This window comes from Quercus robur, chromosome 9 (assembly GCF_932294415.1).
Source record: "Quercus robur chromosome 9, dhQueRobu3.1, whole genome shotgun sequence".
NCBI classification, from domain to species: domain Eukaryota; kingdom Viridiplantae; phylum Streptophyta; class Magnoliopsida; order Fagales; family Fagaceae; genus Quercus; species Quercus robur.
Window position 1 is genome coordinate 20109098 of NC_065542.1, and position 13979 is coordinate 20123076.

General features: G+C 36.1%; 1 protein-coding gene across 1 annotated transcript; it reads left to right on the plus strand.

Annotated features, from left to right (window-relative positions):
- The first annotated feature begins 11046 nt into the window (after positions 1–11046).
- On the plus strand, positions 11047–13483 carry LOC126699361 (B3 domain-containing transcription factor VRN1-like). The gene is made up of 3 exons (XM_050397114.1): positions 11047–11465; positions 12373–12876; positions 12970–13483. Exons 1-3 carry the CDS (start codon positions 11337–11339, stop codon positions 13225–13227), a joined length of 891 nt encoding a protein of 296 aa, XP_050253071.1. The 5' UTR covers positions 11047–11336; the 3' UTR covers positions 13228–13483.
- The last annotated feature ends 496 nt before the right edge of the window (positions 13484–13979 follow it).

A 13979-nucleotide genomic window follows, 5' to 3' on the forward strand; every position in this document is an offset into this window, starting at 1 on the left:
GAAAGAAAAACTCCTTTCAACTGGAGGAAGAGAAATTCTTATTAAGACAGTAGTCCAAGCAGTGCCCACATATGCAATGGGATGTTTTCTTCTCCCAAAGAGTCTATTTGAAGACATTGAAGGGATGATGAGGAATTTCTGGTGGGGGCAGCGGAATAATGAGTCAAAAATGGCTTGGGTGGGTTGGTCAAAAATGTGCAAATCAAAGCTAGAAGGAGGTATGGGCTTTAGAGATATTCAAGCCTTTAACCTTGCCATGCTAGCAAAGCAAGGTTGGAGAATGTTATCCAACCCTTCATCTTTAATGGCTCGTCTGTACAAAGCAAAATATTTCCCAAATGGTGATGTGCTGAACGCCAATATTGGTAGCCGCCCCTCCTATGCTTGGAAGAGTATACATAAGAGCTTGGAACTGATAAAGCAAGGCACTAGATGGAGAGTGGGAAATGGGAAAACGATTCATATATGGGATGATAAATGGCTACCAACCCCAACCACTTACAAGGTTATCTCCCCACAAAAGGACTTTGGCGATTTCCCAATGGTTTCCGCTTTGATTGATCATGACACAAAGGGATGGAGACGAGACAAGTTAGAAAGAATTTTCTTGCCTTTTGAAGTTGAGACAATCTTAAACATACCAATCAGCTATCATGCTCAGGAGGATCAATTAATTTGGGTGGGAAATAAAAATGGAACTTTCACAGTGAAAAGTGCATACTATGTGGCTAGAAAAATAATTGAAGGAAATAGCAGGGGAGAATCTTCTGTTGGAGATGTGAGAGCTCCATTATGGAAAATGATGTGGCACTTAAATATACCAGCAAAGGTAAGAATTTTTGCCTGGAGGCTATGTATGAATGCAATCCCTACAATGCTGAATTTAAATAAAAGAGGAGTACAAGTAGATCCTATCTGCCCATTGTGTAAAGATGATATAGAATCTGTTGAGCATGCCATTTTTAAATGTGATATAGCTAGTTGTGTGTGGAAGATGTGGGTGGACTGCCCCATTAGCTTGATGGATATCAATTGGGATGCTTCTGATATGACTATTGAAATTTCTGCACCAAGGAACCAAAAGGGATCTAGAGAAGTTTTTTGGGGTGGCTTGGAGGATTTAGCTAAATAGGAACCAGGTAATTTATGAGGAAAAGGGAGAACCAGCAGCTCATATTTGGGCGTCTGCAATTCGTATGACTGAAGACTACAAAAATGCAAATGACTTGAAGGCAAAGCACAAAGTGATTAAGAAGCAACATTGGGAACCTCCACTTGTGGGTTTCTACACTATTAATGTGGATGGAGCCATTCCTTCGACTAATGGTCAATCCGGGGTGGGATTGTTAATTAGAGATTGGAACAGAAGAGTGATAGCAGTTGTGTCTATGCCCCTTCCAGGAAGATACTCTGTTGAAGAAACTGAAGCAATAGCAGTCGAACAAGGCTTAGTTTTGGCGAAAGAACTGGACCTGGAGAAAATCATTGTTGAAGGTGACTCCCTCCTAACCATCCAAGCTGTTGAAACCATGGATGTTAAGGGGGTGGCTGGCCACATTATTAAAGGTATTGTGCAGACCTGTAGTAGCATTCAAGAGGCAAAAGTTAGACACATTGACAGGAACAGCAACAAAATAGCCCATGAACTTACCCAACATGCCAAAAAATCTAGAGAAAAAGCTGTCTGGAGGAGTGAGATCCCAGGTTTTTGTTTGATCTACTTAAATTAGAGGGATCAATCTAGGCGGGGTTCTTTGTTTTGGTCTATGTTGTTACTATTCTGTTTGTTGTTGGTGTGTTTTGTTTGCTTAGTGTATCTAGTTTCTGCCTGTTAATGAGAATTCAGTCTCTTTTCAAAAAAAAGCTAACATCTTTGTCCTTTTTTCTTGCAAGTTCTGCCACTGACATGTGACACCAAAGTAATTCACATATTTTCTCTTTTTTACATCATCACTAATCTAGAGCTATAGAACCGTTATTAGAGCTCACACACACACTCATTTTTATTGAGCAATAGATATATAGAATTACTATTCCACTCACTCCTTTACTGATTGAGCTCTGTATGTATTGTATAGAACTCCACTAGCTCATTTACTCAAATCTGATCATATAGAGCTTTAGAATTTAGAGTCACCCATTTTGACCACCACAACAAACACAAAAATAAGCAAGGAGCTAACTAGACTCATTGTTTTCTCATGGAACCTAAAGCAAGTACATCTCACCCGAGTACTAGCCAATCACCCTCACACTTCTTCAAGATCATCCTCCCCTCCACCATTGAAAACATGAAACTGGTAATGTACCTAGCTTCCACTAGCTGTATAAAAGGGTGTTGAATTCATATTATTTGCTTTATGATTTTGTAAAATATTAAATTTCACTGTGGAATGTCTTCTTGCTTTGGTTCGTCGAATTGTTGGCTTTTGTCATCAGATCCATCTTTGTTGTGCTATAGTTATATTTGTATGTTTTGCTTTTGCCCTTTTTTTTAATGGGTTCCTCAAATTTGTAGGTTTTTTTCAACAGATCCATCTTTGTTGTGTTACAGGTTGGGCCTGTTGAGATTTTATTGGGTTGTAGATTTTATTTTTCCAAGTGGTTGATCATGTTGTGTCTCTACATACTGCAGAGGTTTCGCCAACGCTTTGTTTTGGTTTTTTTTTTTTTTTTTTTTTTGTTTTTTTTTTTTTTTTTTTTTTTTTGGGACAAAGGGCTTTACTTTCTTCTAGAGGTTTGGAAGAAATTGCTGAATTATCTTTAAAAAAAAAAAATGTTAGGATTTTTTGACGAAGTTGTTTCAACACAAGAAACCCTAATAATAATTTAACCTATCCTTGAAAAAACCTTCAAATTCGCATAATTAAGGAAAGCACCAAATAAATTTATTTTTTTTACAATATTGGAATTCAGCCTGTTAAATTTCCTAAATAAATTATTTTGAACAATGTTTATAATTTAATTTATTGTAGCTAATGTTGCTCTTTACAATGATTTTTCTTTGTTTCTAAAAAAAATTATTTTTCTTTTTTCATTTTTTTAATTTTAATTTAAAAAACAGATAGATTAATATTTTATTGCCTCAAACTCAAGTGCTTTTACATCTTCATTTAGTTGGTCCATTAGATAGCCAGGGGCCTCCTTTACGGCCAAAATGGCCAAATGGCCATAAAATCCTAACTATGTGTTGAGGTCTAAAAAATCACAGCAAAAGTAAGCCCAAGAAAGAATAAGCTAAGCCCAAGAAAGAGTGAGTTAAGCCCAGAAGAAAAAAAAAAAAAAGACCAAGTCCAAAGGTATTATACTAAAAGGCCCTGAGGATCCCGAAGCCCAGAAAAGGAAAAGCAACCAAAAAAGAAAAAGAGAAAACATCACAGCAAAGTATAAGGCGCAAGGATCCCCGGGCACCATTAATGAGCGCGAAGAAAAAAGAAGACCAGGACAGATCGATAGAAAGAAAAACGAGAAAAAAGCAAAAGGGCGCAAGGAAGAAGAATGCGACCCTTCATGGCACAGACAGAAAAGGCGTCGGGGAACCAAAAAACAAGGAAGAAGAATGTTAACAAAAACGATTTCAAAAGAGCAGAACAGGATTCCGCCCAAATAGGAAAGAAACGGAGAAGTAAAAGACACCAGAAGTGAGGATGCCGAGAAGGGCATACCTCAGCACACCCCAAAGAGGATGGCCAACCAGAAACTTTCGAAGGAATCAGAACCAAGAGAAGGAAAGAATGAGAGAAAACGGAAAAGGGGACTTACCGAGATGATGAGGACAGAACATACTCTGTTCACAAAAGACCAAAACAGGGGAACCAACGGTTCCCCAAGAAGCCCAAAAAAACTCCACTATAAAAGGGGAGGAGGGGTTGTGAAGAGGGCAGCGAGAAAAAGAAAGGAACAATAGAATAGAGGAGATTCACCAGAAAAATCATCAGAAAGTTTAGGCAGAAAGAAAAATACTAAAGGGAAAGACAAATACTGCTTCCCGATATCCTGTAAAAGCAACTATGGCACATACTCGGATCTAACAAGAATCAAACTTCGCAAGTTTTGAAGGCTGAAATAGCCATTCAAGGCTGCAATTTTTGAGCTTGATTGGACCTTGTATCACGTCCTAGTAAGCTTGCTGTAATCAAAACAGATAATGCTTTAATGAAATATTGTCCCCAGGATCCCCACAGTACTTCTTTTTATTGTCTTGCTAATCCTGTTTGATCTTTCTTTCTGAACTTACGTTGTTAATTTTGGCACTCCTCGATATCCTTGTTTATTGTTAGGAATATTTCTCTGTATTCGCTTGATTCTTAAACAGCCATTTAGCTGCGGTGAATCAAGGCCCAGTCCACCAAATCCCCTTTTTCTTTTTCACTCAGGCTCGGGATCCTTGGGCCTGAGTATCCCGAAAAAGACACTTTCACACTATGTAGTTAGTAGTTTTGGTTTCCAAACTATATTTTTTACTAGCATTTCGAGTCTAAGAGACTCGATTTAGGGTCTATAAATCGAGTTTTTGGGACTCAATTTTCATGGGTTGTTGTCAGTGGCACTTTTTCCATGTGGCATCTACATGGAAATCGAGTTTCTAAGACTCGATTTACATTTCAAAAGAAAACAAAAAAAAAAACCAAAAGGACAACCGGAAAAGAAAACCACAACAATAGAAAATATATGTTCATCCATGAAGAAAGAACGCGACCTGGGTCGCGCAGCGCAACTAGGCCACGCGCCGACCTGGGTTGTGCGCCGACCTGGGTCGCGCAATGACCTGGGTCGCGCAATGACCTGGGTCGCGTGGCAGCCTAGGTCGCGCGGCGGCCTAGGTCGCGCTGCAACTAGGGTCGCGCAGCGGCTTGCTGGTCTTGCGCGGCCTGGGTCAGCTTGAGCTGCATCTCCATTTCTTCTTCTTCTTCTTCTTCTTCTCTTTCTTTCTTTTTTTTCTTTCCGCGTTTTTTGCTGTTTCTGCATTTTGGGTCATTAATAATATTATTTTTGGGTTAGAAATCGAGTCTTAGATACTCGATTTCCATGTAGATGCCACCTGGAAAAAGTGCCACATCAGACGTGAACAACCCATAAAAATCAAGTCCCAAAAACTCAATTTATGGACCCTAAATTGTTAGACTCGAGATGCTAGTAAAAAATATAGTTTAAGAACCAAAACTACTAACTACATAGTTAGGATTTTATGGCCGTTTGACCATTTTGGCCCTCCTCTACATACAAACTTTTCATTGCACTGTGAATATGTATCTAGCAAATTTACGAGCTGATTTGTTGGCCTCCCTCCTTATTTCCGTAGCCAACTTCCTAGCTAGTAGCAAAAACTGTGTAGTGCTTTTGTCTTTTCAATCACATTAGCAAGAACAGTCCAAATCCTTAAAAGTTGCTCTGTCAAATTAAAATTGGTCTTAAACTCATTAAAATAGCTAGTCACTTGATTCTCGATCTGGCTACATCACTTTGTGGCCTGTTCCTTTGCTCAAACACCCCTTTGATTTCTGTCACACCATACATATCCTCCAAGCTGTCATGAAAAATTGCTCTTGAAATCTAGACACTACTCCAATTCTATCTTTTCAAGATTTATTTTACTACAGGACAAGATTTTTTGGAACTTAGAAATCCATATTGCATGAACTTCATTCATTTTTCAACTTTAATGATTTAAATCCCTTTTTATCTACCTCATGGAAGCACATGTTTCCTTGATTTCACTTAATGTAATGTGAAGTAATACTTAATTTGATGGTTGCAGAGAATCCCTCCAAAGTTTGTGCTAGATTTTGGGGATGAGCTTTTCACTTTAGCTACACTCATTGTTCCCAACGGTGGTACTTGGAAAGTGGGATTGTTGAAAGCTAAGGGGAGCATTTGGTTTTGTGATGGTTGGGAGGATTTTGTTGAGTTCTATTCTATTTCCGTTGGGCACCTTCTGGTCTTCAGATATGAAAGAAATTCAAATTTCCACATTATTATATTTGATAAGACTGCCACTGAGATTCAATATCCATCCAACAAGAATATTGTTAATTTGGAAGATATTGTGGACTTAACCGAATTAGATAATATAAACATCTCGAGGCATGACAAACAGCCTTCGAACACTTCTTCAAAAGGAAGAGAGAAAGCAATCCAAGTAGCCAAAGTGTCCATGCCTAAAGTTCGTTCTTTCATGGCTATCATGCAACCGTATAATATAAAGCTTAACTATGTTGTAAGTCTTGTATATATACAGATGATTTTCATTATGAAGTTCTTTAAATATGGCCTTGAAAATATATGTGCTTAACTATTGCAATTGTTCTTTCTTGTGCAGTATGTGCCTAAGGAATTTGCTGACAAGCACATTGCTTGGAATCAATTTGTGGATCTTCAGATTTGTGGAGGAAAACAATGGCGTGTCTGATGCTATCGCCATACTGGTACATCTTCAGCCACGAGAATAGGGAAAGGATGGGCTGCATTTTCAACCGAAAATCATTTAGAAGAAGGAGATGTTTGTGTTTTCGAGGTGATCAAGACAAGTCCTGTTTTGCTCATAAGGGTCTCAATATTTCATGTCAATGACTATGCAGTCAATTAATTGTGTCTTCAGCTATTTTGTAATTAGATTCATGCAAAGTGTCCTTCCAAATTTTCAGTTATAATCTAATTTTGAGTAAATTATATTTATTTAAAAGAAAATTTGTGCATTTAAACTTAGAAAATATAAAAATACTTAATTCAAATTTATTTTTTATATATAGGATTAACTTTGTTTGCACAAATTGCCGAAATTTCTAAATCTATTGTGAATGAATGATGTGTTAAAGCTACATTGATTCTCACTACTGATAAATGGCATATTAAAAGTTAAAACTAGTTCTTGCTGCTTATATATACATACACACACACACAAACATATATATATATATATATATATATATAAAGACTTTAATGAATTTGGACTTTTTTCAGGCCCACATCCCATAGCAAAACCCACAAACCCAGAATAGCCAGCACAACTCCTGAATGTGTCATGTGTTCCAACATTAATATTGGAATTAGTTGTTGCAATTTACAAAGGGCACGGCTTCTTTATTCTTATTTGGATCGTGTATATAATATATACATATATTATAAGTTTTTTTTTTTTTTTTTTTTTTTTTAAGAAAGAACAATATTATAAGTTAGTTAGGGGTTGTTTGGTTTTTAAAAAACCATCACTCATCACTCTTCACTCAATTTTCATCACTTATCACTGAAAATATCACAACTTCCTAAGATTGCATGTTTGGCACTTGTTTCGAATTTTGATCACTCAAAAAATTTTACTTTTTGTGGGACCCACGGATTGACTTGGTGCAGCTTTTACTTCTTATTTATTTATTTTCCTTCAACCCCCAATACCTAAACTCACCGAACCCAGTGAAAAAGAAAAAGAAAAAGAAAAAGAAAAAAGATCACTCTATAACTCATCACTTACACTGAAAATACCACAACTTTCTAAGGTGGCATGTTTGGCACTTGTTTCCAATTTTGATAACTCAAAAAATTTTACTTTTTGTGGGACCCACAGATTGACTTGGTGCAGCTTTTACTTTTTATTTCTTTTTTTTTTTTCCTTCAACCCCCAATACCTAAACTCACTGAACCCAGTGAAAAGGAATGGAAAAAAAGAAAAGAAAAAAAGAAACCAAAACCAAAAACCCAATGTGAAAAGGAAAGAAAAGAAGAAGAAGAAGAAGACCAGACCCAGCGTGAAAGGAAAAAAAATAAAATATAATAAATTAAAGAAGAAGAAGACCAAACCCAGCATGAAAGGGAAGAAAAAAAAAAAAAAAAAAGAAGAAGAAGACCAGATCGGATTTGATTACCCTCTGACTGTGGGTCCCTCAAATATGTGCGTATTTACCAAAATGCCATCATAACTCTGTTCCATAACTCAAAAACACCTAAAAGTTGTTTTCAGTTTTCATAACTCATTACTCAAAAATCAAATAGTTGAGTGATAGAAACAAAAACTGAAAACAAATCCAAACAAACCAAACAGCCATGGGATCCACCAGTTTTGAGTTATGGGTGATGGAAAACACTAAATCTAAACAGCCCCTTATTATCTTTTCTCTGAAAAAAAGAAAAAAGAAAAAAAGTTAGTTATTATCTTAATAATCACGTTCATTGTTTATAAATAATTAAAATATCATCTAATTAAAAATACATATAACTGATTAGTGAATAATTAGTCACATATTAGACGAGATTTGACATAAATTCCTTTGAAATAATTTTGAGAAATAATTTATCCATTTTATACAAGTTAAAAATTACTTGAAAGCTTGTTTCAAATTTGTATTTGTTAAGCTATTGTTTTTGTGTACCATTTTCCATTGAGAGATTTATACACTTATCAATGAGAGGAGATTACTATCAAAATCATTTGATAAGGAAAATTTTGGCTAAACCTAAAAAGGGACGACTGATCCTCAGAATGGAAGGTCGACCCCTGAAAAGGGAAGGTCATTTTGAAAGGGACAATCACCACCTGAAAGGGACGATCCTCCTAGGGGCCAACGAATCAGGTAATCCCTGATTCGGAAGATCCATCACCTAGGGTTTCCCATGGCTCGTGTGGGGCCTACTCACACATCCTAACATGGAAACTACTTGCACATCACGACCAAAGGCCTTACTACGCAATCAAATCTTTCATATATGGAAAGGTTATTACTAGGTATCTCAGGACCCTTCTCTCTACAAGGAAATCTCCCTATATCAAGGGATTCGGGTCATTTCTCTACCACTATATAAATCACAAGCCTTACCCTTCTTGAGGTACGTGAATTCTCCCTAACTCTTGCACTCTTGAGTTTTGAGAGATTCTTCTATTACTAACTTAACTTTTGGAGGGTCTTTGGCCAGTACCCCACCGGTGCCCTTTGCTTGGTTCTTATTTTTTGTTCTTTAGGTACATCCATTGGCACGTGTGTGGACAATTAACTCATTGATGATTTTTGTGCATCACCATCATTCTTGAGTGTTTGAAAGTTGATCGGAGCTTGGAATCATTTGGAGCAATACCACAAATCCTAGAAAACTTGGTGGCTAGTGGTTGGCGACTCAACGCCCATTTTTGGAGACTAGTTAAAGAAAGGACTTGATGAAGTCAGTTGTTAGTAAGAGCCTGGAGGACTTGAGTACTAGGAAAGCTTTAGGCTTGGAGGGCTTTTTATGTATCTTGTACTACATCTACTCACTAATGGAAGTTTCAATATCACTACTACATAGAGGTTTTCCTAGCCTGATTATTGGGTTTTCCTCTTTGATAACATTTCATTGTTATCGCGAGGTTTGCATTTCTTTTCTACTATTTATATTACTTTATTTGCTTTAGTGCTTTGATGAATATCCAAGCAATATGAAATTGGTTAATCACTTACATTTGACATTCAAGGTAGTTTAGATTTAAAAGTGATTAGGTGGTAAATTTTGGAATTTAGGTCTAAATACATACCTAGGGTGTTAGGTATATCTTTCAATTTTACACTATGTATTTGGCCCTAAATTAATAGTAATAAACTAACAGTAATAAAAGACATGTATGAATGAGACACTTGTGGAAATTAAAAATTTTAGGGTAAATATTATTTTGATTCTAAAATTTTACCAAAGGTCTGTTTTACTCAAAATTTTATTTTTTGCAGCTATTTTAATATCATCTGTTTATATATTTTCTTGAGAGGCATGAGAATTAAAATAAGAATATAATATAACATTAGGCGAAATTTTATTTTATTTTATTTTTTAACAATTGTTGTTGTAAGTTATGATTAAAGGCACCAATTACAACAATTCATTTTCATAATTAATTATGTAAAAGATTGCAATAAAAATTTGTGTTGATATTAGACGTTTGATTTTTTTTTTTTTTTTTAATGAGTGAGGTTGAGATAGCATAAATTCTTATACATTAATCTTACAAATGGTTGAGTTAATAATAAATAAATAAAAAATCATTCAAATGTTTATATATTGTGTCATTCTTATTGTGCTTATATTAGAGGTTTGATTTTATATATTTTTTAAATGAGTGGGGTAGAGATAGTGTAAATTCTTTTACAATGACCTTACAAATTGATGTATTCATCATTCAAGTGTTTATATGGAGCCCATTTGGGCTAAGTTACATTTTTCTGTTTATATAAGTTTTTAGCTTCTTTTTTATACTATTTATAGATCTCATTGTATTATTCAGTTAGCTTTAAACATTATTTTTTATACTTTTAACAAAAAAAAAATTTCAAATTCAATTAAACAAATTGTTCTCAAGTAGACATAGTGGGTCACTGAAGTCGAAGATATATATATATATATATATAGCAGCTGCAGCAGTTGCTGCATAGGGACAGATGTCAAACTAAAAGTGAGATACATGTGCAAGGTCAAACCCCTTCTATCTCTCTTTAGTCTCTCTTCAAAACCCCTTCAACACCTCTCACTCACACGAGCACGGCAGTGATGGCACCCCTCTCTCTATCTTCAAAACCATCAACGCCTCTTTCCTCTCTCTCTCTCTCTCTCTCTCTCTCTCTCATCCTCCTTCTCCTTTGGGTCGGATTTTGACACGATAATCAGGCGAAGAAGAGCCGAGTCCGAGGACGAGTATGACGGACTTGTGGGCGAGCTCAGCTCCTCTCACGCAATGCAACCCAGATTCGTAATATTGGTGCTCTAGTTCCACCTCAATATATATTAACAAAACTAAAACTATATCCCACACATTGATTGCATCGGATTGGAGCAATATTGCTGAGAAGAAAAAGGGTGAAAGTAGAGAACACTATTTCAATGCTTTTGCTTCTTCTTGAAATAATCAATACTCTCCTTTTTTTAAGTTCTCATTTTATGGGAAAGGTACACTTCCTGTACTGCTGCAGCAGGAAATCCTTGTCCTATTTAAAATAGATGGTATTAGTCTGTAAACATATTTTAGTCTAACATTTCGTAGGTTTACTATTTAAATCTTTATATCTATTTCGTTCAGCAGGTATGAGATCCTGCATCTTCCCAAGAGTACTGCACTCTGCACTTGCGTGTTCGATCTTCTATTTCACTACCAAAATGCTATGGAGACTTGACAAATGACAAGTGGTCAAGTACACCTTTTAGATATGATCTAACAGTCACAGAGACAGAACTGAGAAAACTGAAGATTTGGTCAAGATGCACAAGGGAATGGACTGGAGTATTCACTGCTCAATCTACCCGTATCCGTGTGTACTTCTTTATATAGATACAGTACATATAAACTCATTCAAACCACGCAACCAACAACTCATTCACTAAAAATCCATATGGACCCAGAAGGAAGGACGCACCGGAGTAGAGCAGGGCCCAACTGGGACCATCACCGGCCGTCAAGGTGTAAACACTCACACTTCTTCAAGATAATACTCCCTTCCACCATGCAGGACATGAAACTGGTAATGTATTACGTAGCATTGTTTTCTTTTGGCTAAGTTTATCTGAAATTACTTGCTTCTTCTTTTTTATTTTTTATTTCCCTGCTGTTCTTTGTTGCTGTATATGAGTCTTGTGCTTTTGTATGCACCAGCAGCGCCACTGTAAAAACGGGTACCCTGGTTCTTGTTGGTCACTGACCTCTGCTTTGTAATGTAGGAAACACCTTTATCCACTATCCAGTTAGATACGTTGCTATTTCCAATATATTGTTTGTCTAGATTGAAATGTTATGATGGTTAGGAGTTTTGTTCATTTAAAGTGAGTCAAATTAAAGCCAAGTTTCTTGACCTGTCACAAGGAAAGTTTATTCTCACAAAATTCGATGTTGCATTTGATAATGAATTGGAACTTGGACGCATCGTTCTGAGTTTATTTTATGGTAGAACAACTGATTTTCTTATGCAAAATTTCAAATGTATGGCTAACCAAAGTTTCTAAACTCTCAAAAAAAGCCAGAGTGGTGGTCAATGATTAAAATGTTGGAGAAAATGATGAACCATGAGATGGTTAAAGAGTTTCTCTAGATCGCATGTTTTCCTTATAACTACATCATTGTTGAACTGTGTTTGTCAAATTTTTATTGATTAGATTGTTCTGTAACTGATTTCATTAAGCAACTTTGAGTATTTGATCGGACTAAAAACACGGACATTTGGTAAAACTTAGAAATAGGGTAAAAGCCTAAAAGCCTGGTCAACTTCTAAAATGTTTCATTCAAGTTATGGTTTGGTGTAGTATTGCTACAAAGATCTCTAATGTTGCAATTGTGATGATCAGAAGCCATTGATGTAAACCTTGGAAGCACAGTTTTCTTGATTTAATTTTATATTGGAATTAAGAAAATGTAACTAGATTTTGTGCCCACAGAGGCTTCCTGAAAAGTTTGTAAGGGAACATGGGGATAAACTTTCTGGTGTTGCTACACTTGCTGTCCCTAATGGTTGCACTTGGCAAGTGAGGTTGGAGAAGGCTAACAACAATATTTGGTTTCATGGCGGCTGGAGGGATTTTGTCGAGTATCATTCTATAAATTATGGGTACTTCCTAGTCTTCAAATACAAAGGGAACTCAAAATTCAATGTTCTTGTGTTTGATATGACTACTTCTGAGATTAAGTATCCATCTAATGGGGATAAGAAAAGGCAGGGCAGTTTGAATGAAAATGAAATGTCTACTCCACAAGAGTTGTGTGTAAAAGAGGAAGTAGGTACTGAATTGATCGTTATCGAAAACCTTCCCATGTCTTCAACAAGAGGATCTGTGTTATCTGGAGGAGGAGAAAGGGCATTGCAAGCAGCCAGAATGTTCAAGCCACAAAATCCTTCTTTCATCCGTGTCATTCCGGCATATAGTTTAAAACGCAATTTTGTGGTGAGCCTTTATTGTATATAGATGATTAGCTCTTGAAGTATTTTAAAATTCACCTTGAAGTATGCTTATTTGCAATTCTACTTTCTTGTGCAGTATGTCTGTCCTGCATTTGCAAAAAAGTATGCTTGTGGGAAAAAAAATGTCATGCTTCAGGTTTCTAGTGGAAAATGGTGGCCTTGCCAGTTTAGTTTCAAAAATGGTACAACTTCACCTAGGACAATCGGCAAGGGATGGAAACCATTTGCTAGAGACAATGGTATAAAGGAAGGGGATGTATGTGTCTTTGAGTTGATCAACAGGATGGAAGTTGTGCTGAAAGTTTCAATATTTCGCGTAACTGAGTTTGCATGACAAGTAAACCAACCTTCAGACTTGGACAACTTGCCTAAACTTGTGATTGGTGATTTTGACGTGAAACTAAACATGGTACCTATTTTCTTTTTGGGATTTTGATTACTAGAAGGACCATGTATCTTAACGCCAAGACCTTTTGGTAAGTTTTGTCTATTTACTAGATCTTGTTGGAAAAAGTTTGTAATTCCAAACTATGTTATTAATGCTTAAGCTATTTTGTAATTGCCTACACTTACTGTGGAAAGCTGGGAATTATGCCATACAATCTTTGAGGAATCAGCCTATCAGAAGGCAATTAGAATCCTTATCACATCAATTCATAACAAATTAAAGAAAGTACCATGGAGCCATAGCTCAGTATTGTAAAAAAACTAGATGGTGAAATTATTGTTGCTTTCAGAAATCTAATATTTTAATGTACAATCAAATAATGTGGATGATGCAGAAATCTACTGCAAACCAAATATATCTTGTTCTAACAAGCTTTGAGAAGGAATGTGGAGCATGTAATATATATGAGAGAGCAAAATAGACGAGGAGCATTAAATTAGTAGAGAAATTATGGTGCTTAAAAAAGAGTACTGAACTCTGAGATAAATATAGATTAGACACTGTCACATATTGCACCTGATCCAAATCTTTGTCACGTGTACAAGGGTCATTGTCACTTTTTTTGATAAATAGATTTGTAGGCTCATTCTGAAATTTGACAAAGGCAACCAAAATCCGAAGAGCAATGCTACAGCCAC

Excerpts from the sequence above, each read along its gene's own strand:
- LOC126699361 (XM_050397114.1), top strand. The coding sequence starts at position 11,337 with ATGGACCCAGAAGGAAGGACGCACCGGAGTAGAGCAGGGCCCAACTGG. Across the intron at positions 11,466-12,372 it reads CCATGCAGGACATGAAACTG|AGGCTTCCTGAAAAGTTTGT; the intron begins GTAATGTATTAC and ends TTGTGCCCACAG. Across the intron at positions 12,877-12,969 it reads GTTTAAAACGCAATTTTGTG|TATGTCTGTCCTGCATTTGC; the intron begins GTGAGCCTTTAT and ends TTTCTTGTGCAG.